Genomic DNA, 24,706 nt, shown 5'->3' with positions numbered 1-24,706 from the left:
ACCGGTTGGTTTTCCCCCCCATTTGTGGCGTATTTCTGTAAAAGTTAGCAAGAGAGTGGGCCTGAGTGGGTTAACCGGAGAGAGAAAAATCAACTTCCCTTTAAGCACATTCCTGAGTGAATGAAATAAGGTGGGGCATGTGAGGTTTGTGTGTGTGTGTGTGTTTGCCTGAGTGTGTCATTTAGCCAAAATTGCTCAACAGGCGGGAAAGAGACGGGCGTTGGCTTAACCGGGGAGGGGCCAAACCCTCCCTTCGCCACTCGGGTCTCCAACCAGCTCACCAGCAACAGCCAACTTTCCTCTCTGTCCAGCTAGTTGCCGACCACAGCTATGGTAAGCGCGCCCAGGCCTTGGCGGATGCCTCTGAAGTATGCCAAGGCAGACGTAGGGAGGAGTGTTTCCTTCTCCGTTTGCAACTGAGGGGGGGTGTGTGGAGGGAGGGGGAAGGAAGCAGTCTCCCCCCCCCCAAAAAAAAACCAGAGCCAGGGGAAATTGGCTGGAGGAGAAGGGGAACAAATGACACCGTGAGAAGGAGGAAAAATGGGAAACAGCTGGAATGACCCAAAAGTTCACCGAATCCAACTTCTGTCTCCCGGGAGGCAGTTCCAGACTTTTCAGTCTGGATGGGGACTCCGGTTCCCCTGCTCCTAAGAGGGTGGGGATGATGGGAAGTGGAGTGTTGGGATTCCTCTGCCAGCAGCCTGGAGAACAGAGGCGGCTACCAAGGTGTGGCTCTCGTCTGCCTCCCTTCTCTCTGTCTCCCTCTCTCCCGCTCTCTCTCTCTCTCTATTTCTGCCTCTCTCTGTTTCTATCTCTTTCATCTCTGCCTATCCTTTTCTCCACTCTCTCTCTCTCTCCCCCTTTCTCTTCGCTTCTTTTTTCTCTTCACTTTCTCTCTCCTCTCCACCTTCAGTCTCTCTTTTTCTCTTTCCACTTTCCTCCTCTCTTTCTTCACTCTTCTTTCTCTCTCTCTCCCTCCCTCTCTATGTCTATCTCTTTCATCTCTGCCTATCCTTTTCTCCTTCACTCTCTCTCTCCCCCTTTCTCTTCACTTCTTTTTTCTCTTCACTTTCTCTCTCCTCTCCACCTTCAGTCTCTCTTTTTCTCTTTCCACTTTCCTCTCTCCTTTCTTCACTCTTCTCTCTCTCTCTCTCCTCCCTCTCTCTTTATGTCTACCTCTTTCTCTCTGTCTCTCTCTTTTGTTTCTGCCTATCTTTTTCTCTTTGCCTCTCTCTCTTTCTCTCTCTCTCTCTCTCTCTCTCCTTGTCTTCATTTCTTTTGTCTCCATCTCTCTCTCTCTCTCCCTCCTTCCCTCCCTCTCTCTATTCCTGGCTGTCTCTTTGTCTACCTTTTTTCTCTTCCTATCCTTTTCCCTTTGCCTCTCTCTTTCTTTCTCTCTGTCTCTCTGTCTCTCTGTCTCTCTCTCTCTCTCTGTCTCTCTCTCATGTGGGCATCCATGCCACCGAAGATGTGTTCTTTTCACCAGAATATATTCCTTCTGGGGATAGAAAATTCGGTTTCGCCTTTCCTGCGAGGTCAGAAGTGCGTAGCGTAGCGGGAGGTCAAGTCCTTGCCGTTTTGGGCTGTGGTTTTCCGTTTCTTTTCAGCGGGAAAGGGTGTGGCTATGCCGGTGGACAAGCTTTCTCAAATTCCACCATGGCTCGGGGTTCCTCCTTGCAAAAATCTCCCAGGAAGCGGAGTTCAACGGGGGAAGACTTAGGCAGAAGTCAGATCATTGACCGGTTGAACTTCGAACTGCCACACGAGGCCTACAAACACCACCAAGGAGAAAAGCAGCTCTTTAGTTTGAGATGTGGGACAGGCAGGAATTAAGAGAGTTGGGCTCTTAATTGTCTTCCCATAAGATCCTGGCGGGGGGATTTCTGCCTAGAGACCCTCTGGAGACCCCACTCCAAGTCTATAAAAGTATACTATATGTTCGCTAAGTGTGGATTGCCCCAAAAAATCACCGTTCCTGTGCTTTGGGGAGTGGTTCGATTGGTAACACTCAGCCATTAAAAAACAGATGCAAAATAATCTTCTTGGCTGATTTTTTGCAAAGTCAGCTCGTAAGGGGTAGTAGGAGAAAACACTTACTAGTGCAGAAGCAAAACAGAACTAATGACTAGGCAAGAAGAGTTATACCAAGGCATCCCAAATCTTGAGTTACACATTCTTGCGGGTAAATATATTGGTGAACTACTCCGGATGTCATCCATTAGTTGTTGTTTTTAAAAAAAGAAATATTCTGTGTGTTCCCACCTTATGCTGAATTTGACTCCGTTAAAAACCTGGATGAGGGCCAGTCAGTCTACCATCTGCTAATCTAACTTGAGTTTGTTGTAAGTTTGTCTGTGTGTTGGGGAGGGGAGGGGGGTATCGGTGGGCTAACAGAATAACAGTTGAAGGGAGCTTGGGAGGTTCTTCTGGTCCAACCCCCTCCTGCTCGAGCAAGAGACCCTTTTCCATTTCAGACGATACGATGGGTCAATCTGGTCTTTAAAAATATCTCCAGTGATGGAGCCTCACCTATGCTCAGAGTGTAACGCCAAACGTCTTGTGTGAATCCACAAAGGCGGCTCATCCGGTAACCAGGAAGTGTTGTGTGAATGCAACGAAGCGGTTACTGGGGAGGGGAGGAACATTGGAGAAGAATGTTAAGTTTGTTCTGTGGCTTTTCGCTGCCAGGGGTTTTATGTTGCCAGGGAAGGCCCAAACTCATGAGTGCCTCTCCTCCGAAGTTGCCAAGTTGTGTCGTTAGATCTTTAAAAAAAAAAAAAAAAAGAGTGCGCTCTCTCTCGGCCCCCCCCCCCTCTCTCTCCAAAAATTGACGTCAGTTTTTTTCCGTTGCAAGCAAAAATCAAGTTCTAGCCAAGGCCACTAGGTGGAAATGCACAGGTTTTGATCTGCAAATGGAAGAACAGCAGAGAACCCACGTTGAATTGGCTCCCTGGGATATGAATTGGAGCGCCTCTCCCTTCCTGGGCCTATCCCGAATTTCCTCATAGCAATAGCAGTTAGACTTATATACCGCTTCATAGGGCTTTCAGCCCTCTCTAAGCGGTTTTACAGAGTCAGCATATCACCCCCAACAACAATCCAGGTCCTCATTTTTACCCACCTCGGAAGGATGGAAGGCTGAGTCAACCTTGAGCCGGTGAGATTTGAACAGCCGAACTGCTGAACTGCAGTCAGCTGAAGTAGCCTGCAATGCTGCATTTAACCACTGCACCACCTTGGCTCTGGGGGGTGGGCGGGGCAATTTATTTGAAAGACTCTCTTCAAACTTAAAAGTAACTCCAGTAGGGGGCAGGCAAACTGAACTAGCTCTGAAATTAACCTAAACTTAGATATCTCTGAAGTTAACCCAAACTTAATTAGCTCTGAAATTAACCCACGTTGTAGGCTGGCATTTCTCAATCTTGGCCACTGGAAGAGGGGAAGAGGCAGCCACCTCTGGAGGCCGAGATGAGTGAGGAGGAAGAACAGCTGGGGCCTGTTCCTGATGCGCATATGCACAGAGCGGTTAGGAGAGGAGAACAGCGGAGGAGGAGTCAACTTGGGAAGCAAGGCGCATGTGAACACTGAATGGCCCCACCCTGGCTGGGGAATAAATAGAAGGAAAGGTCGTAGAAGGTGGTCGTAGGAGACAACAGTTCGTATTTCTGAAGATTTGGCTCATTGTGCTTCGCTGCTTGCCAGAACTTAATTTGCAGCTTTTCGGCTGGGAGCTCACAGCCTGGCGATTATTGCCAGAAGCTGATAAAGTCTGTTTACTTCGGTTAGCTCTTCGAAGGACTATTGCCTGGACTTTTCGGTGTGTGTGAATGCCATTAATTCACAGGAGATTAAATAAAGAGGGGGGGGCGGGTTGCGACAAGGAGTTCTGTTTCTTGTTTCTGCTAAGGCTGGGTCAGAACAATTATCTTCTCCCTTCGGGCTCCCATTGGAAACAAGATGCGCCTTTTCGCGAAGCGCGCATCGTTGCAATATTCGGAAGCGAAGGAGGCCCATTTTTAAAAACGCAACTTTTTCCACTTCTGCAGTCGTCCAGGTACGCTGTGGGCCCCACCGAAACCGAGCGTTGCATCGAGTCGCTGCTGGCCGTCTTCCAGCGCTACGCTGGGAGGGATGGAGATAGCAAGACTCTCTCCAAGAAGGAATTCAAAACATTCATGGATACGGAGCTGGGCTCTTTCACCAAGGTATGATTTACAGTTGATGGATCTCTTCGATATAGCTGGGAAACGTGGTTTTTTATTTTTTCCTCCCAAAAATTCAGCTTAAGAATCCTCCTGCTTGGGCTCCCCCCGGTGGTGGGATGTAGAATTGCAAACGGGGATAGGCACCGACGCCTAGTTCGATGTTTTTACTGTTTTTGGAACAAGGCGAACGATGTTCAATCAACACTTTCAAAGCAAACAAGAGATATTTGGGATATTGTTTCCAATCCGATGTGTTACCAGGATGTAAAAATGCTGAGATAGCAGAATAACAGAGCGGGAAGGGGACCTCAGAGGTCTTCTGGTCCAACCCCCTGCCAGGCAGGAAACCCTATACCATTTTGGACAAATGGTTGTCCAATCTCTTCTTAAAAACTTCCAGTGTTGGAGCACCCACAACTTCTGGTGGCAAGCAGTTCCACAGGTCTATTATTTTCACTGTTAAGAAGTTTCGCCTCGGTTCAAGTTTGCTTCTCTCCTTGATTAGTGTCCGTCCATTGTTTCCTGTCTTGCTTTGGAAAATGCTGACCCCCTCTTCTTTTGGGCAGCCCCTCAAATACTGGAAGACTGTTATCATGTCCCCGCTAGTCAGTGGTGAGTTGCAGGCAGTAATAGCAATAGCAATAGCAATAGCAATAGCAGTAGACTTATATACCGCTTCATAGGCCTTTCAGGCCTCTCTAAGCGGTTTACAGAGAGTCAGCATATTGCCCCCAACAATCTGGGTCCTCATTTTACCCACCTCGGAAGGATGGAAGGCTGAGTCAACCCTGAGCCGGTGAGATTTGAACCGCTGACCTGCTGATCTAGCAGTAGCCTGCAGTGCTGCATTTAACCACTGCGCCACCTTGGCCCACCAGTACACCCCGGTACACGCATATTGGAGCCAGATACCGTTCCTGTATAGTGCTCTGGACGGCCCACTCGCCCGCCCGAGCTCCTTAGCGGTATTTAAAGGTGTCTGCGCTTCCACGCAGGTGCATGGCGCGTACAGCACCTGCACAATGCTCCACGGAGCACCTGGAGTGTCACAGAGCATCACGGAGTGGCTAAGATTCATGTGCACGCTGCGCGCGTCCATGAGCACAACGCGGGCCCCATTCCAACCGTACCGGTTGGAACGGGATTTGAAACCCACCACTGCCCCTAGTCCTTCTTTTCTCTAGACTTGCCAGACCCAATTCCTGCAGCTGTTCATCATATGATTTAGCTCAGTGATGGGATTCAAAAAAAATTTAACTACTGGTTCTGTGGGCGTGGCTTGGTGGGTGTGGCTTGATGAGAAGGGTACTGTAAAATCTCCATTTCCTTCTAATCAGCTGGGACTCAGGAGGCAGAGAATAGAAGGGGCGTGGCCAGCCAGAGGTGGTATTTGCCGGTTCTCTGAACTACTCAAAATTTCTGCTACCGGTTCCCCGGAACTGGTCAGAACCTGCTGAATTTCACCTCTGATTTAGTCTCCAGGCTTTTAATCATCTTAGTCACTCTGCACTTTTTCCAAAGTCTCTACCTCGTTTTTGGTAACGTGGTGACCAAAACTGGACGCAGGATTCCAGGTCTTACTAAGATCTTATGAGATTTTGGTCTCCCTGTCCCTCAAGAAATTCATTTTGACAGGTCCAAAAAAGGCCCAGCTGATCTCCTATGATCTTTTTTTTAAAAAATTCTTTGCAGAACCAGAAAGATCCAGGCGTCGTTGACCGTATGATGAAAAAGCTGGACATGAACAACGACGGGCAGCTGGACTTTTCCGAGTTCTTGAACCTCATCGGGGGCCTGGCGGATGCCTGCCATCACCACATGGCATCTGCGCCCGCCCCCCCAAAAAGACTGTGAAGGCATCCGGGCGATTTCAAATCTTGTCATCCAAAGCATTCCAAAAATCAGGGAAGGATGTGCGCAAACTTCCTTTACTTTTTGTTTTCCTTGTTAAAAATTTGAATAAAATCGAGAATGAATAAAAAGCAGGTTTCTGGTTTGTCCGTGCACGAAGGAGCAGAGAGCTGCGTTGGTCAAACGGGGTTACGTATTTGCAGGATAGGGAAAGTTAGCCTAGGTCAAAAAGGAACCACTCAGGACATCTGAACCCCGACTCTGAAACAAATTGGGTTTTAAAAATAAAGGTGCTAGTCCTTTATGTTTGTGGAATGAGCAGGTGTTCTGACCCAGACCTGGTCCCGACAAAACTCCTTTTATTAAACGAATGTGAATTCCTCTCATTCACATTCAACAAACGCGGTGCTGTGCAAGGAGAGACTTGTGAGATTCATGGACAGATATTCACACTCCAGAAACAAACGACCAGATTGTTTCCTGCAAAAGCCCCCCCCTCCCCTTTCGCTCCTCTTTTATTTCCTATGGGAGGGGCCATTCACCGCCCACCGGCGGCTTTAACTCCCAAGTCGAGCCTGATTTCGGAGCTGCTGTTCTTCTGGCAGCTTCACTTTGCGAAAACCCGCCGTTCAAAAATTTAACACGCGCCTCCCTAAACGGGCCATACCAGGCTGAACCACTAGAGGGCAGTACGCACATTGTTTATGTCCTCCAAAGTTACATTTTGAACTCGGGGCAAAACACACCCAGATACATAACTGGACCTGCAAAGAATTCCGTTTCGGCTATTTGTCACCAGCGGTGAATAATGGCCGTGTCACCCCGAGAGTTGGCATTTGCAAAAATCAGGTGCTTTGTAGTACCTCATCCTCCCCTCCTCCTTCCTCCCTCTCTTCTTCTCCCACTTTCTCTTCCTTCTCCTTCTTCCTCCCTCTCCTTACTTTCTTCCTCCTCCCTCTTCCTCCTCCCCATCCTCCTTCCTCCTCTTTTTCTCCCACTTCCTCCTCCTCTTCTCCACTTCCTTCACTTCCTTCCTTTCCTCCTCTTCCTTCCCCTCCTCTTCCTTTCTTCTTCCTCTTCCTCCCATCTTCCTCTTCCTCCCCCTCTTCCTCCCCCTTTTATCTTCCTCCTCCTTTTCCTTCCACTCTTCCTCTCCCTCCTCCTCTTCCTCCCTTTTCTCCCTTCTCTTCCTCCTCTTCCTCCCCTTTTTCTCCCTTCTCTTCCTCCTCCCCCTCCTTCCTCCTCTTCCTCCCCTTCCTCTTCCTCCTCCTCTTAGGCGGCACCAACCTGCCACAGGTTGAAATCAAATTAAACCTATTTAAAACTGTCTCTCAACCTCGGCAACCTGAAGACGGGCAGACTTCAACTGCCAGAATTCCACATTGGCAGGGGAATCCTGGGAGTTGAAGTCTGCCGATCTTCAAGTTGCCGAGGTTGAAAAACTCATCCATGTTTATACAACTAGGTGGGGAAAAGAGTGGAATATTTTGCTCAGGGTGGGAACTCCCTCCCCATTGCAATAATCAGCCAGGGCGGGACATTCCTGAGCTTTGATTGCAACTTTTCCTTATTTTATTTTTTGGCCTCGCTTCCTTTCCGACGCCCCATTCGTGCTGGAAAGAAATATTCAACCTTTTTCCCATTGCTTCTTCCTGTCTCCGGGATTCCACCCCCCCCCCCGGGGCTCACAGTTCCCACGGTGGTACAGTCCTCCCAGGAAAAAAAGGGGGCTACACCAGGTGATGTCAGCCTCCAAGTAATGCACAGGTGAGACTGCACCTCATCTGGTTCATTTGGATTGACAGGTGCAGGGAGTTGATCCACCCAGCGGCTGAAAAATCCACAAATATTTGCCTTCCAAGACAACCGCTGTTTTAAGGCCCCAGCCACCGATGCGAAATCTCCGTTGCACAATTCAACCTTGGCACATCGCACAAATTAGTCAAGCTGTTTGCATCATACTTCTTCCTAAATAACAACCAGCTGGGATTACACACACAGAGAGACACAAACACACAAACACAACCACCACCCAATCTTGAGATGGGTTTCTGCCTTTTTCCTCTTCCCTCCTCGCCTAGTCTTCCTCTACTGCTGTGCCTCAAATATTATCACCTGCTCCGAGAATCATATTTGACCATAAATCTATATCTATAAAAATGGCTCTCACTCTGTCTGTGTGTGTATGTATGTATGTTCCAGCATAACTCTGGAATGCCTTGAGCAATTTCAACCAAACTTGGTACACAGATGACTTTACTCTCTGGAAACAAATACTGTGGCGGTAAGATACCCCTAATACTCCTCGGGGGGGTGTTCTGTTAAAATACATCCTGTTGTGCCTTCAAACGGCCTCTACTGTACTGCCGCAAAATGGCTTCTTCTGTACAGCACAGTGGAGTTGCCACGGTAACGGATTCACAGTACTCCATAAGGAGGCTCCCTCTGGTAAGGAGGAAAATCCAACATTAGAAATTACATTTGGTCCGGACATTTTTCCAGTATAAATAAATACCCGGGGCAACACCGGATTATCGGCTGGGTGCCTTTGTAAAGAAACAAGAGAGCTGGCGGCATATATTGCAAACATTTTTGTTGGAGGGGTGGGGGGCATGGAAATTGTGAAATTGGTGGAAGAGATTTGATTTCTTTTCCTGGCCAGAAGAATTGCAAGAAACGATGCCTGTAAAAAATAAAATAAATAAATCCAAGTTTCCAAGGAAGCAGGAAAGAAAGGAGCAGAGATAACAGCCGTTGGATGGAAAAGTCTTGCAAATTGAGCCTGGCAAAGGCATGGCAGCCCAGGACAGCTAGCCTGGAACAAGCCTGCGTGTATTTGTGGGGGAATTAAGTGATTCGTTAATTAATAATGTAATCGAGATCGAAATGTGGAAAGGGAGGTTGACGCTCCCTCCAAAAATAGCCAGATCTCGAGGTTTTTCCTCCCAGCAAAATTTAGCCAATCCATTAAACTCCTCTCTCCGGACCTAGCAAATTAATTCCAAACCCAAAGCTTGCTTTGATTTGAAATCTGGAGTTTCTTCGGAGACCAGTAGATGCAGCGTGGAGAGAACGCACCATAAAATACACACACCCCAAAACAAAAACAAGTTTGTTTAAGTGAAGTTCGAAGTTACAACGGCATTCCAAAAAGGTGGCTAATGGACATTTTTCACACTTCTGACCATGCCTTTTCACACCTGGTGAAAATTCGGACGCATGGCAACCGGCGGTCAGCCTCTTCTTTAAAAACCTCCCCGTTACCCACAACTTCTGAAGGCAAGTTGTTGTTGATTTTTCCCTACAGAGACTGCATATTTTCCTGACTCTGCACCCTGCATCCTGTGTGTGTGCATGTGTGTGTGTGTGTGTGTAAGTAACAATAGGGAGGCAGTCGCCCAGAATAACACGTGAGAGTTTGCATCTAGCGGGATGGAATTCAGGAATGTGGAGGAGGAAAAACAGGTGGGCAGGGCAGGAAAAGTTATGGTGGGGGGGGGGACGACACACCAAAGAATGCAGAATAGCTTTTGATGGGGCCTGTTTGATCTCCTTTTCTCTTTTCCCTTGATGTCAATTCCAATTTACACACACACACACACACACACACACACACAGTGCATTCAGAAACTATTCAGAGCTCCTTAAGCACTTTGGTAAATTTTGTTATGCTGCGGCCTGATTCTACAGTGGTTGAAATGCAATTGTTTTTTCCTCATTAATCTACACTCAGTATCCCATAATTACAGACAAAAACCAGAATTTTAGGGGGGAAAAAACTGTAAATATCTATCTCTGTCTATATCATCTATCTCTCTATCTCTATAATCTCTCTATAACATTTATCTATATCTATCTATAGTATCTCTATGTATCTGTTTATCTGTATTTATTTTTCTATCTATCATCTATCTGTATCTATCTATCTATCTATCTATCTATCTATCTCTTTTCTCTATCATCTATCTATCTCTATCTACCTACCTACCTACCTACCTAACCTACCCCTTTTCTCTCTATCTATCTATCTCTCTTTATCATCTATCTATCTATCTATCTCTTTTCTCTATCATCTATCTATCTATCTCTATCTATCTATCTACCTACCTACCTATCCCTTTTCTCTCTATCTATCTATCTCTTTATCATCTATCTATCTATCTATCTATCTCTTTTCTCTATCATCTATCTATCTCTATCTATCTATCTACCTACCTACCTACCTACCTACCTACCTACCTACCTATCCCTTTTCTCTCTATCTATCTATCTATCTCTTTATCATCTATCTATCTATATCTCTACCATCTTTATCTACATCTCTATCTCTAGCTATCTACTGTATCTCTCTCTCTCCATCTATCTACTGTATCTGTATCTATCTATATCTCTGTCTATCATCTATCAATCAATATCTATATTCTCTTCTCTATTCTCTATTCTCCTCTCGTCTCTATTCTCCCCTCTTCTCTAGTCTCTATTCTCCTTTCTTTTCTCTCTTCTATTCTCTTATCTTCTACTCTTCTCTCTCTTCTAATCGTTTGCAACTTAAGACTGGGCAGCCCGCCCAAGGACAATCCCCTTTGGCCCAGGAAAGAGCTCTCTCTAAGGGTCCGACGCCCAGCTTTCTGGCGCCTCTCCAAGACCTCGGCTTCTCCCGCGCGTCTGCAGATGCCAGTCCGGCTTCTCCGCCCCCGGCCCGGCCCGGCCCAGCCTAGCCCAGCCCAGCGAGTGTTGCGGAGGCGGTGGCCGGCCAAACCTCACTTCTCCCTCTGCCAGCCGTCGCTCCAGGCTGCTTTCTGCCCGGGTGAGTCTCTATCTCTCTCCCTCCTTCTCTCTCCGCCGCGCGTAACGGGGCGCGCGTAAAAGCCAGGCGCGCGTAAAAGCGGGGCGCAGGGCTGTCCCGGGGAGCCCCCCTCTCCAAATAAAAAAGAATTGGCTGCGACCCTCTGGATCCTGAAACGGGTGGGTGGGTGGGTGGAGGCGGGTGTTTCTTCCCCTCCCCTCCGGGAGGAAGAGAGGGAAGAGAAATGGAGAGAGAGGGGAAAGGGGTCCCCCATCCTCTTTGTGCCTTTCTTGGCAGGAACATTTAGGCTGGTTTGGGGGGGGCAGAAGTGGGGCTCGGAAAACCCGCATTTCTGGCTCAGGGTGTGGCCGGGAGGGGGGGTGCAGTAGGCACTGCGTACGTGTGTGGCCTGATGAAACACCGCCCGGGGGAGACGGAGGGGGGACACGAGGTCCGCTTTGCGCAAAACGCTGCCAACAGATTTGGAGAGGTCTCTCCATTTTTTGGAGAGGCGCTTTTCTTTTGGGTGGGTGTGGGAGAGGCGGGATAACGGGGGGGGGGGATAGATGAGTGCCACCCTGCACTGGGGAAGCCAGAATGCTCTTCCCCTACCCACACCCACCCCTCCGCCATGCATTGCCCCACAGCCGGAGACCAAATCCTGCAAAGACGTCTGTTTCTACTAGCAGGGCGTGAAGATAGGAACTTGGGCATCCTCTCTTCAAAAGTTTTCAGTTTTTCGCCCTCCCCGGGAAGCGTTAGGAAGGGAACTCTTTCCCTGAGCTGCAATGGAGAGACAAGGTGCTAGTCCTCAGTCTTCCTAAGGGTCTGGGGCTTTCACCCCAAGTGAGAAGCCTGCACTGAGGGATTTCCAAAGGGTGCATTTTTCGAATTCACTCCAAATGTTTTAAGTTGCAAAGGACTTTAAATTCCTTTGCTTTTTGAGAGAGAGGGGGGTGGTGGTATTGTATTTGGGTGTGGCTGGGTGGGTGGCAGGAGATTTTGGGAGGAGTGGTGGTGGTGGCTGGAAAAAGTCTTTGGCTTTTTCTTCCAAAACTTTTTTTCGCCACGATTTTAAGCTTGAAGGGTTTTGTTTTTTTTAATCCGTTCCCCCTCCCCAAAAAAGTTTTTTCAAAGTGCTTCGTGAGGTTTTGGGGAGGTGGGAAGTGAAAGGATGCCAGAAGTTGGGGGGGGATGGTTTTGAAGTTCTTGCTGTTCCATCTGATGGAAGGAAGGAGTGGGGGGCTCATCCTGGTCAAATTGCCAAGCTGAAAACTTATTTTTTTGAGTAGGGGGGAGCAGAAAAAAGCAGGTCATTTGCAAGCAACCCAAGAATCGTGGGCGAAACCAGACAGCAGGGTGTTCCTTTCTCCTCTTGACTTTCCCTGACCTACATAATATGGCTTAAGGCCAGAGAGAGGCTCCCTCCATCTGGGATCACCCAGCCCTGCCTCCTCTCCCCCCCCCTCTCCATTTTAGAAACCGGCTGGGTGGGGCTCGGAAGAAAGAAAATTCACATTTTCTTTGGCAAGGGTGGATTTTTCCCTTCCCCTGCTCCATCTGTGGGTGGGTGGTGGGCTGAGAGGCCCCAAATTCCAAACTTAAAAGCGAAGTGTTGGAGCCAGCCTGCAGGGTATTTTTTGGGGGGCGGGGGGGGGGGTTCTTAAAAGGTAGACTGCTTTGGTCCCCTGGGGTGGCCACGCCTTTCTACATCCAGCTTTGCTTGGGAGTTTGCAGGAAGGTAGACTGCTTCTCTGCATGGAGGTTCCATTTGAGGCTAGATCCAGTTTTTTGGTGGGGGGTTGCAGGCAGGTAGACTGCCTCTCTGTATGGAGGTTCCATTTGGTTGGCCACACCTTGCTAGATCCAGTTTTTTTGTGGGGAGGGGGTAATTATTAAAGGTAGACTGTCTCTATGCATGGAGGTTCCACCCAAATTCCAGATTTAAAACAAGCTGAAGTTGCTTCTCAGAGCCAATCTATGCTATGCGGGGGGGTGGGGGTGTTGTTCTTAACAGATAGAGTGCTTTTGTGCCTGGAGGCTTCATCTGGACTAGCCACGCCTTGCCAGATTCCTAGAGGTAGACTTCCCCTGTTGCCTGGAGGTTCCACTTTGGCAGTGCCACGCCCTGCTAGATCAAGATGCTGCTTTCTCCCCCACCCCCAGGTGTGGGAGGGAAGGCCACAAATGGGGCACTGCCGCTGGCTTCCCCCGTTTGGGGGGGCTGTAAGGTAGACTGCGCCTATTCGTGGAGGCACCCCTGAAGTCTCCATGAATCCGGGAATTTTCTTTCCAACCCCTTGGCCTTTGGGAAGCCATCCGAGCTCATGGATTATATGGCATCTAGTGGCCGGGAGTTCCCCAACCACAGGTGAAAATCCCACCGTTGGCTTAATATTGTCCCGCCGTAGACACAAGTAGAAAGGCAGAAAAATTCCATTTATACTATATACCCTGCCTTCTGCAGCCGTGCCAAAAATAAAAAATTGCTGGTTTAATTGACAAGGTTTCCTAGAATTAGCCCCAGGCAGGGGTTAGACTAAATGACCTCTAAGGTCCTTCCAAAGGCTGATTTGGGGAGGGAATGAACCTTTTGCGTGGTTAGTTGGCATACGTCAAAAAGCTAAGAATGGTTACTTAGCAAGGCAAATAATCTTGGAATCTCTTAGGATCAGTCACACCAAATCCAACCCAAAGATAAATAATCAGCAGCGGTTTGAGATAATTCAAAAATGGGGGGGGGAGACTGGGCTTAGCTGCATCCCCCCCCCCATCGCTTCCCACATCTATTCATTTCTTTATAATATTCCCTGCGATGGTGGCTGACTCCCTCTCTTCAGTCAATCGATCCTGAAAGACCCTCCTGGGGCCAGCCAAAGGATTAAGCTGCCTTGGTTTAAGGGAGCCCCCAGCTTCGGGAGCAGTCTACCTTCCCCACTTTGGGGGAAACCTCCGAGAGGGAAGGTTGCTTTCTCTCCATCCAGCTTGTGAGCTTCGGGGGTGGGGGGGGAGGACGGGGACTGGCTCGGCCTCCTGAACCCCTGGCATGTCGTTTCTGCAAAAATAGGGCATGCATATAGCTTGTAAATGAGCATAAATAGGAATCTTGGCTTGCAAATCCATCCATCCATATAGATAGATAGATAGATAGATAGATAGATAGATAGATAGATAGATAGATAGATAGATAGATAGATAGAGATGATAGATAGATGATAGATAGATGATAGATAGATAGATATCCATATTTCCTTCTTTCTGTCTCTAGTTTTTCTTCCCTCTTTCTCCATTTCTTTTTTCTTTCCTCTCCTTCTCCTTCTATCGCCCTTCCTTTCTTCCCTCCCTCCTTTTCTTTCTCTGCCTTTCTTTCTCTCACTGTTCTTTTCTTTCTTTCTCTCTTTCAGTTTCTCATTTTATTTCTCTCTCTGTGTGTGTCTGTCTGTTTCTCTCTTTTTGTTTTTCTCTCTCTGTTTCTTATTCTATTTCTCTCTGTGTGTGTGTGTCTGTTTTTCTGTTTCTCTCTTTCTGTTTCTTATTCTATTTCTCCGTCTCTGTGTTTCTCTCTCTGTATACATATATGTTTCGCTCTCTTTTGCTGTCTCTCTCTAGTCTCTCTCTTTCTGTTTCTTATTCTATTTCTCTGTCTCTTTCTCTCTATATATATATGTTTCTCTCTCTTTTGCTGTCTCTCTCTAGTCTCTCTCTTTCTCTCTTTCTGTTTCTTATTCTATTTCTCTGTCTCTCTCTTTCTCTATGTTTCTCTCTCTTTTGCTGTCTCTCTAGTCTCTCTCTTTCTCTCTTTCTGTTTCTTACTCTATTTGTCTGTCTCTCTCTTTCTCTCTCCATATATATATATATATGTTTCTCTCTCTTTCGCTGTCTCTCTCTAGTCTCTCTCTGCACCATGAAGGGACTTAGCAATATGTCCTTGGAAAAGCTTGAGGGCCTCCCTGCTGGCTGTTTAGAAATCTCACAGTCTCCCATCTCCAGGGCTTGGCTAGCATTCATGTCTGGCAAGGCAGACTTCGGAGTTTCTGGGTAGGAAACAGCCATGCCCAGCCCTCCTCCGAAAGATCAGAAAAAACTGTCAGAAAAAAGAGACTCCATTACACTCCCATAGGGTGGATGTTTAGGAAGGAGAGGAGGAGAATTGTCTTGCCCAACAGATGTAAACAAGCAAAGCCTTCTCTCTTTGTTTCTCTTGCAAAGTTTCGAGGCGTCATTTTTAATTCCTGGATGAGAAGCGGTGGGTGGGTAGAGGAGGGGGGGCGGAAAGGGGCCCCGGTGAATTTTCAGGAGCTTAAAAAAAAAAACCCACCCTTGTGTGTCACACTTGGCCATATAAAGGATACTTAAAACAAACCCTACCCCAGGCCAAGCAAGGCGCGAACATTAATTTAGGCAGCTTTCGAAACCAACAGACTCACGACCTCTGAGCTAGAGGGAGAAAGAGAGAGCCTACCTTTTTAAGAGCACTCTACCACCCAACCAGGAGAGCATGATCTGCTGTGCTTTGGGGAAAGGGCACAGAAGTATTTGCCAGGGCCGTGATATCTAACCCATGGCAAGCAGGCTCAAAGCAACACGTGAAGCCAGGAGGCCCATCACGCGTGGCCTTGCCTGTTTGCCTCCCTGGTTTCGGGCGCGCATGGACGTGCGATGATCAGCTGTCCTTGGTGCGCACGGCGGTGCCGAAAACCTGTGCCCGCCAGCCAGCTGATTATCGGGCGCCTATGCATGCCAGCACCCGGAAAGTTCGGCTTTTCTGGAGCTTGGCGCTGACGAGCGCTTGTGCGATGTTTCTGTGTGACTTTTTCGGCACTTGGTGCCGAAAAGGTTCACCATCACTGTACTAGGGGAATAAAAATCTCAATTTTAACAAACAGGAGAAAATTTGGCTGTTGAGTTTATTGCACATACACTCCCCACAAATTTAAATATGTACCAATATCTAGCTTATTTAAATATCTACCATAATCCAGTTTATTTAAATATCTCCCAATATTTAGTTTAAATATTTCCCAATATTTAGTTTATGTAAATGTCTCCCAATATTTAGCTTATTTAAATATCTCCCAATATTTAGTTTATTTAAATATCTCCCAATATTTAGTTTAAATATCTCCCAATATTTAGTTTATTTAAATATCTCCCAATATTTAGTTTATTTAAATATCTCCCAATATTTAGTTTATTTAAATATCTCCCAATATTTAGTTTATTTAAATATCTCCCAATATTTAGTTTATTTAAATATCTCCCAATATTTAGTTTAAATATCTCCCAATATTTAGCTCATTTAAATATCTCCCAATATTTAGCTCATTTAAATATCTACCAATATTTAGTTTATTTAAATATCTACCAATATTTAGCTTATTTAAATATCTCCCAATATTTAGTTTAAATATCTACCAATATTTAGCTCATTTAAATATCTCCCAATATTTAGCTCATTTAAATATCTCCCAATATTTAGTTTATTTAAATATCTCCCAATATTTAGCTTATTTAAATATCTCCCAATATTTAGTTTAAATATCTACCAATATTTAGCTTATTTAAATATCTCCCAATATTTAACTTATTTAAATATCTCCCAATATTTAGTTTATTTAAATATCTACCAATATTTAGCTTATTTAAATATCTACCAATATTTAGCTTACTTAAATATCTCCCAAAATTTAGCTTATTTAAATATCTCCCAATATTTAGCTTATATTTTTTTTCACAGAAAATGTTGGGGTTTTTTTTCTAAATCAAGAATTGCATTCTATGCTTTAACTGGGGCTTCATTTCATCCAAAGCTCTTTAGCCGAAGGGATCTCCCCCCAAAAAAAACACAGGGAAAAAGGATGATCCCGAAGTTACTTTTACAAGGAGAGATTTAAAAGAACCAAGTTTCTAGTCCCTAAGAGAGCAAGGTTTGGAGCTTTAAGGCTGGCCACGTCCCGCTGGGAGAAATGTACCGGAGGGGAAACTTTATTCTTTTTTTAAAAAAGTTTCTTCTGCTTTTTATATCTCAGTTGTGAAGTGGTTGCTTTGGAAGCTGTATATTATTATTCTTATTTTTGGTTCGGCTCAAAAGGGTTTTGAGTTCATTCAATAGAAGCACAGCTCCGAGGGCCGAGAAATGCTAAGGGAGTCGTGGGACACACCCATGGGTGGCAGGAAAAAAAACTGTGCTGGGATTGCAGCAAAGGCCGGGACGGGTGGGCATCGTGCCCAAATCACACTGACACTTTTGCTTACTCATTGCAACGACGAGGAGGAGGAGATGGAGGGGGACTCACTTCTCCCTCTGCGCTCTTTCAAAGCCATCTTACGGGAACGCCCCTCTGGAAGCTACAATCAGGAGTAAATCAGCCGTTGGTTTTTGCGGTGAAGCTCCGTTACTTCCCCTCGGTGCCAGGCTGCAAAACAGACACACACAGACACAAAAAAGAACAATTTTAATCTCAGGGTGATGGTGCCACTTTCTGTGCTGGGGAAAGTTTGCAGGAGGGAATGTGGAAGGAGAACAATTGTTATTATTTGGTCTGGGGAAAAAAATGCAGTTCTGGCAAAGGGAAGATTCTGGGCACCGCCAAATCGATCTGGTTTTTCAAATTGTTTCCGATTTCGCAGGAATCAACTGGGTCCCGTTTGCTGCCCTGGGAGAGCGAAAGTCAAAAATGATGGGATTGAACTTTAGATTTGACCACACCCAAAAAAAACATCTCTGGTACAACCCTGCCTGGTTTTGCAAACATTGGGGGGGGGGGGTGTAATAACCTGCGAAAGAACAATGTGTCGAAGGCCAAATCAGCGGATACAAGTAGAAAGCTTTCAGAGTCTCAGTGTATCAAAACTTTCAAAATAATCAGCATTTCTAAGGAATATTGGATCCAGAGACGGGGGTCTCTGGGGGGGGGGAGCGGGGAGCATCGTGAGGGGTTTAAAAGCATCCAGTCTTTGCGAATAAGAATAAAACCACGTGGCAAACGAAATTCACCTCTAACCGAGGTGTCCAACTTAATTTCACCTGGCTGGGAGAGGTAAAAGTCTTTTTTTTTTTTTTACAAAATTGAATACATTCAATTTTGAATTGGCCACGTTAGCTTGAGGCAGAGTTCTGTGGATTTTTCTTTCCTTTCTTTTTTTCTTCCTTCTGTCTTTTCCTTCCGTCTCTTCCTTCCTCCTTTCCTTATTTCTTTCCTTTTTCTTCTTCCTTTCCTTCCTTTTTTTCTTTCTTTCCTTCCTTTCCACTCCTTTCCTTTTTTTCTTTCTTTCCTCACTTCCTCCTTTCACTTTTCCTTCCTTTCTTTTCTTTCCTTCCTCTTTTCTTCCTTTGTCCTTGCCATTCCTTTCCTTATTTCTTCTTTCCTTTCTTTCTCTTTTCCCTTCCTTTTTCTTTCCCTTCCTTCCTTCCTTTTTTCTTCTTTCTTTCCTTATTTCCTTTCTTCTTTCTCCTTTCCTTCCTTCCTTTTCTTCCCTTTCTTCCTTCCTTTCTTTCCTTCGTCCTTTCCTTATTTCTTCTTTCCTTTCTTTTTCTCTTTTCCCTTCCTTTTTTTCATCCTTTTTCTTTCCCTTCCTTCTTTCTTTCCTTCCTTCTTTCCTTTCTTCTTTCTCTCCTTTCCTTCATTCCTTTTCTTCCCTTCCTTCCTTTCCTTCGTCATTTCCTTCTTTTTCTTTCCTACCTCCTTTCTTTTTCTCTTTCCCCTTCCTTCCTTCCTAAAATCTCCTTTCCCCATTCTATTCCCCCCCCCCCCCAGGATTAAGTGCATTGCAAATGCCATAAATTCCACTGTGCAACGGTGACAGGAGTTGGGGCGTGGAGTTCCACCGGCCCTTCCTTAAACCAGAAAGGCGAGTCCTAAATTCTTCGGTGTATTACTCGCCTGGGGTGAGTCACCCCGCGCGAGAGAGATCCGTTTAGGTAATCTTCGACCCAGGATTGTACTCTGCTCATTCCTCTCTGCGTGGATCAGCCTCCCGAGGGGACGAGAGACGTGTGCCTGCAATTAGACATCCGGTTGTGGGGTGTGTGTGTGTGTTTGTGTGAGCTGCAGCAGCTGGCCTTTATCCAACGAGGCAGGGTCAGAATGAGACTTGGGCAACGGGAAAGTTGGACTTTCTCCTGTCTGGAAGGGCCTCGCCAGCTGGGAAATGGACGGATTCCATTCAGAAACAGACGCTGGGAAGGGACCTTGTAGGTCATCTAGTCCAACCCCCTTCTTTTTGAAAGCATCCAAGGATGGATTCGAAGGGGTTTAGGCGATGCAAAGGATGGTTTGGTTTTTGTGGGTGTTTTTTTTTTTACAAAACGGCAAAAATGGTGACCCTCGTTTCTTCGGACAGTTTGCGTGATAACTCCAAACTTTTGAGAATTTGAAACATAGGAATTCTTTTTTTAAAAATATGTGGTCTCTTATCAATTCCGTGCCGGTTCATTTGTGTTCGCTCCAAATAAAAATTTGAATCAAAGCAAGCCCAATTTTATGGCCTTTTGTAAAAACACACACACACAAACACACACACACACACACACACACGGTTATTCGGCTGATCACTGCGGTTCGCGTCATCGCACGGTCGTTAAACGAATCCCTGGTTTTCCCATTATTGATTATATTCCCCAAATGGGATCATGCAACCCCGGGAAGCCACAACGGTTTGCAAAATACATGGTGGTTGCCAAGCACCAAATTCCGATCACTTGAGCCATGAGGCTGCTGCAACGGCTGTGAGTCATGGTTGCAAAGTCATTTTTCCCCATCGCTCTTGCAACATCCAACAGTCGCTAAATCCCAAATGGTTGCAAGTTGAGGACTATCGTTCTAAAATTACCAACGTGGGTTGGGTCGTTGTTGGGCGAGATTCTCCACCCTCCTGGGATTTGTGAGAAGAGGGAATAACCTATAAATAACACTTTTTTCTTTCCCTCTTTTTTCTTTCTTTTTTTCTTTCCTGCCTTTTTTCCTTTCTTTCCTTTTCTCTTTCTTTCTTGCCTCTTCCTTCTTTTCTCTCCTTGCCTTTCTTTCTTTCTTGTGCCTCTTTCTTTCCATTTCTTTCTTGCCTTTTTTCCCCCTTTCTTTTCTGCTTTGCTTTCTTTCCCTCTCTTTTTTTGCCTTTCTTTTCTTTTTCTCTCCCTTTCTTTCTTGCCTCTTTTCTTTTTTTCTCCTTGCCTTTCTTTCTTGCCTTTTTTCTTTCTTTCCCTTGTCTTTCTGTTTCTTTTCTTTCCTTTTTTCCCCTTTCTTTCCTGCTTCGCTTTCTTTCCCCTTTTTTGCCTTTTTTTCCTCTCCCTTTCTTTCTGTCTTTTCTTTTTTCTCCTTGCCTTCCTTCCTTCCTTTTTTTTCTTTCTTGCCTCTTCTTACTTTTTTTCTTGCCTTGTCTCTACTTTTTCTTGCCTTTTTCTCTTTCTCCTTTTTCTTTCCCTTTCCCTCTTTCTTTCTTTTCTTTTCTTTCTTCTTTTCTTTCTTGCCTTTTTTTTTTCCCTCTTTTTTTTTTGCCTTTCTTTTTCTTTTTCTCTCCCTTTCTTCTTTGTCTCTTTCTTTTTTCTCCTTGCCTTTCTCATTGCTTCTTCTTTCTTTCTTTTGCTCTTCCTTACTTTTTCTTGCTTTTTCTTGCCTTTTTTATTTCTTTCCCTTGTCTTTCTTTCCCTTTCTTTCTTGCCTCTTCTTTCTTTCTCTTTCTTGCCTCTTACTTTTTTCTTGCTTCCTTCCTTCCTTTTTCCCCCTTTCTTTCTTGCCTCTCTTTTTTTTTCTTTTTCTCTTTCCTGCCTCTTTCTTTTTTTCTTTCTTCCTTTCTCTCTCTCCTTCATCCCTTCCTTCCTTCGACTCAGTCTGCCTCCTTGAAACCCCTGCCAAGATGCCTTCCCAGCTGGAGCATGCTATGGAGACTGTCATGTTTACCTTCCACAAATTTGCCGGCGACAAGAACTACCTAACCAAGGAGGATCTGCGGGTGCTGATGGAAAAAGAGGTGCCGGGGTACATGGAGGTGAGTGAAGAGAAGCGGTGTGGGGGGTGCCCTCCCCTTCTCTGGTAGAGAGTCGCCCCTGTGAAACGAACTCCCTTCCTTCTCCTTCCTCTTCTTCTCGTCCTCCATTATAACCATCTCCTTCTTGTTGTCTTCACCATCATCATGATAATCTTATTCGTCCTCCTTCTCATCATCTTCCCCATCATCATCTTCTCCGTCTCATCTCACCGTGTCCTCCATCCTGATCATCTTATCTTGTCCTTCTCGTCACCTCCATCTTGATCGTCATCTCTTCTCCTTCGTGGTCTTTCCAACATCTCCTTCTCCACCATGATCCTCACATGTTCTTCCTTCTCATCGTCATCTCCTCCTCTTCTTCTCCACCATGCCCTCACCTTCTCTTTCTCCATCATAACCATCCAATCCTCCTTTTCTATCATGATCATCTGCTCATCCTCCTCCATTTCGCCTCCTTCTCATGACGATCTCCTCAACCTCATCTCCTCCTTCTCCATTATAATCACCCCATCCTTTCTCCATCCCCTCATCCTCCATCTTCTCATCTCCTTCTAAATCATGACCATCTCTTCAACCCTATCATCCCCTTCATCACAATCATCTCATCTTCCACCTCCTTATCTCTTTCTCCTTCATCATGACCATCTCAACCTCTTCGTCTTCTCCTCTTCCTTCCCCATAACCATATAACCATCTCATCCTCCTCCTCCATCACCATCATCTCCCCATCCTCGTCTTCCTCATCTCCTCCGTCATGACCATCTCATCTTTTCCTCCTGCCCTTTTTTTTCAAACCCACCTCTAGAATCAGAAGGACCCCATGGCCATCGACCGGATCATGAAGAACCTGGAGGAATGCCGGGACGGCAAAATCAGCTTTGAAGGCTACCTGTCCCTCTTTGCCGGGTTGACCAACGGCTGCAACGAGTATTACGTCAAGAAAATGAAGCCGACGGGAAAGAAGTTCTGAAGACTCAGACTGGCTCTTTCCCAAGCACTGACGGCCCGTTTTGGCCCAGGGAGAGCTTCAACGGTGCTCGCCGCGCGCGCCCTCGCCTGCCTGATCCCCCGTCCAAGCCAGTCCATTCTGCTTCGAAGCGGCACATGTTGTCCCAGGCCTAACCACCAGAGCTGACAACGTCTAGGAGAAACTAACCCCTAATATCAAATTGTGATAAACACACATAACAGGCCACCTTGTTTCCACCAGGAAATGCGCTTCGGTTTGCCCTCATGCTGTGTCCTAGGCCCAAAAATAAATCTCTCTTTTTTTTTTGTATTGGTCTGTCTATTCTATTATTATGATTAGCGGGAATAAAACTCCAATAACTATACTAGTAGTCTGGGCAGGCTCCAAAGGTTTTTAATAACGCCTGGCATCAAACCACGATTGCGTGTCTCATCCTAGGTAGTTTCAAAACACAAATCAGCGGCATGGGAGGGAAACGGTGGTGCTCTATTCAGAAAAAAAATAATTTTAAGAAAAGTGTCTGAATCTAATCAGAATAATTTTGATTGCGAGAGGGGTTTCTTTTTTAACGGAGCAGCAAGAGAAATTTTTCAAATAAATGGGTGTTTATTTTCCATTGAGAGGGCTGAAAGCCCTATGAAGCGGTATATAAGTCTAACTGCTATTGCTGTTGCTAAAACTGCCCAGCTCCATAGCAATCCCGGGAGGCTGAAGGGGGAAGACTTTGCCCAATACGAAACACAGAATTTTCTAGACTCGGGAGATGGTAAGAGTTGTTTTCTGGAGTGGAATAACATGGCAAACCACACTTGTGATTTTCACAAGCCTAGGCAGGCTTTTGAAATGGGAGGATGATTTTCTGGTGTGGTGGCTGGGGTGATTCATCCCTCTGCATGTTTCCTGCCCTTGGGGTTTAAGCCAAAAATACTGAAGGTTGCCAAGACAATAGAGAGAAATCAGACATGGCCAAACCAGTCATTCTTACTTGCTGGTCTTTGCAAACATTTCCAGATGGGGAAAGAAGGGACTTTGAAATGCATCCGACAAATAACCGCCAAGAGACTTCCTAAAATCCTTTCTTTTCGCATTTTTGATCCTTGCCATCTCGAAAACGCACTTCCGATTTGAACGGGAACGGAAATGTTCTTCCGATCCTTCCGTGGCCTGGTTTTCGTGCCCGAAAGGGGGAGGGAAAGGGACGGGGTGAATCCAGATGAGCGACAGACTTTTGTTGCGTTTATTAGCTTTTTGAAAAGGGGAGTTTTTTGCTCCTTTTTTAAACCAAATGTTTCAGCAATTTTAAAGAACAGCCGGACTTCAACTCTCAAAAATCCCCCGGCTGGCATGCACAGTAGAGATGTAGAAGTTGTAAAGGAGACGTCCTTCTTTTTGGAGGTGTTTCTATCATCAAGAGCCGAGGTGGCGCAGTGGTTAGGGTGCAGTACTGCAGGCCACTTCAGCTGACTGCTATCTGCAGTTCGGCGGTTCAAATCTCACTGGCTCAGGGTTGACTCATCCTTCCGAGGTGGGTAAAATGAGGACCCGGATTGTTGTTGGGGGCAATATGCTGACTCTGTAAACCGCTTAGAGAGGGCTGAAAGCCCTATGAAGCGGTATATAAGTCTAACTGCTATTGCTATTAAGTTAAGCTATTTTTCCTGCCTATTTTTGCGGCTGTTTTTAAAAATCCTTGCATAAAGGAAAACCAGCAGGTCAGGAATTGGGTGGAGGCAAGCTCCCTGAGAGGCTCGCCTTCCAGCTGCGGGAGGGTCTCTCCATTTTTTCCAGTTTGAGGCTGCAGCCCAAGCAGAGCCGATGTTCTTGGCACGAGATGAGCTTCGTATTTAATTTTTTTCCCCTTGCATGATTCATCGGGGACAGTTCCAGGCGGGCGTTAAGCCATGATTTAATGCTGGTTCTTCTTCTGCCAGCAACCTCTGGTGACGTTTTTCGTCCACTCCCGCTGCAGAGTGAGGTCCTCTTGATGCCGAGGTGGCGCAGTGGTTAGGGGTGCAGTACTGCAGGCCACTTCAGCTGACTGTTATCTGCAGTTCGGCGGTTCAAATCTCACCGGCTCAGGGTTGACTCAGCCTTCCATCCTTCCGAGGTGGGTGAAATGAGGACCCAGATTGTTGTTGGGGGGCAATATGCTGACTCTGTAAACCGCTTAGAGAGGGCTGAAAGCCCCTTGAAGTGGTATATAAGTCTAACTGCTATTGCTATTGCTATGCCCAAAGGCTGTGGCTTCCTGCCTTTCTGCAGAAGGAAAGATGCTGCCAGCTGCTTTGAAAAAAGAGGGGTGGTTTCCTTGGGGAACTCTGTAAACCGCTTAGAGAGGGCTGAAAGCCCTATGAAGCGGTATATAAGTCTACTGCTATTGCTATTGCTCTGCACATGCTCAGGGAATGCCTTTCCCTTGAGAAAAGGGGATTTTTGCCCCTTGCACAAAAGCACTCAAGGGCCAGAAAGGTCTTAAATGAGAGTTTGGGGGCCTCTGAGCATGTGCAAAACGCCGCTGCTCGTGCAAAAAGCACTTTCTGGCTCTGCAAGAGGGAGGTTCCACCCAGGTTGCGATTGACACTCCCCTTGGCCAATCAGAGAAGGCGAATGGAGACGTCAGCGGCACCCTGCTGAGTCACGGTTTGATGTGTAAGGCTGGGGGGTGCGGCTCGTCACGCCACACTAGATTGCCGGCCGGCTTATCCAATGGGAGAAGAGCAATGCTTAGGGAAGGCACGTGATTGGGGCATCCGAGTGGGCCGGACTGGCACGTCTAAGGACCAATCCATGAGAGTCTTAGAAGAACTGGGGAGGCAGGGCAGCACCTGATTGGATACCTCGCCTTGAGTGACAGACCCCCTTTGAAGGCACAGAACGCCTGGGAGGGATCGGGCGGCTAAATAGTGAGGA

General features: G+C 46.3%; 3 protein-coding genes across 3 annotated transcripts in view; all 3 read left to right on the top strand.

Moving 5' to 3' along the window:
* The first annotated feature begins 149 nt into the window (after window positions 1–149).
* Window positions 150–6,181, top strand: S100A11 (S100 calcium binding protein A11). The gene is made up of 3 exons (XM_032234028.1): window positions 150–333; window positions 4,047–4,205; window positions 5,898–6,181. The coding sequence occupies exons 1-3, from the start codon at window positions 331–333 to the stop codon at window positions 6,057–6,059; spliced, it is 324 nt and encodes a 107-aa protein (XP_032089919.1). The 5' UTR covers window positions 150–330; the 3' UTR covers window positions 6,060–6,181.
* A 4,574-nt stretch (window positions 6,182–10,755) lies between these two features.
* S100A10 (S100 calcium binding protein A10) lies at window positions 10,756–22,105 on the top strand. Its single transcript, XM_032234022.1, has 3 exons — window positions 10,756–10,863; window positions 20,669–20,826; window positions 21,632–22,105. Exons 2-3 carry the CDS (start codon window positions 20,695–20,697, stop codon window positions 21,794–21,796), a joined length of 297 nt encoding a protein of 98 aa, XP_032089913.1. The 5' UTR covers window positions 10,756–10,863; window positions 20,669–20,694; the 3' UTR covers window positions 21,797–22,105.
* Window positions 22,106–24,645: 2,540 nt separating this feature from the next.
* Window positions 24,646–24,706, top strand: part of LOC116519906 (acyl-coenzyme A thioesterase THEM4-like) — a 14,068-nt gene continuing 14,007 nt past the window's right edge. The window contains exon 1 of the mRNA XM_032234009.1: window positions 24,646–24,706. This exon is cut by the window's right edge and continues 310 nt beyond it. The gene's annotated coding sequence lies outside the window, so the exon portion shown is untranslated.

Source organism: Thamnophis elegans, chromosome 17, assembly GCF_009769535.1.
Source record: "Thamnophis elegans isolate rThaEle1 chromosome 17, rThaEle1.pri, whole genome shotgun sequence".
In the NCBI taxonomy this organism is placed as follows: domain Eukaryota; kingdom Metazoa; phylum Chordata; class Lepidosauria; order Squamata; family Colubridae; genus Thamnophis; species Thamnophis elegans.
This window is presented reverse-complemented; position numbering and strand designations above follow the sequence as displayed.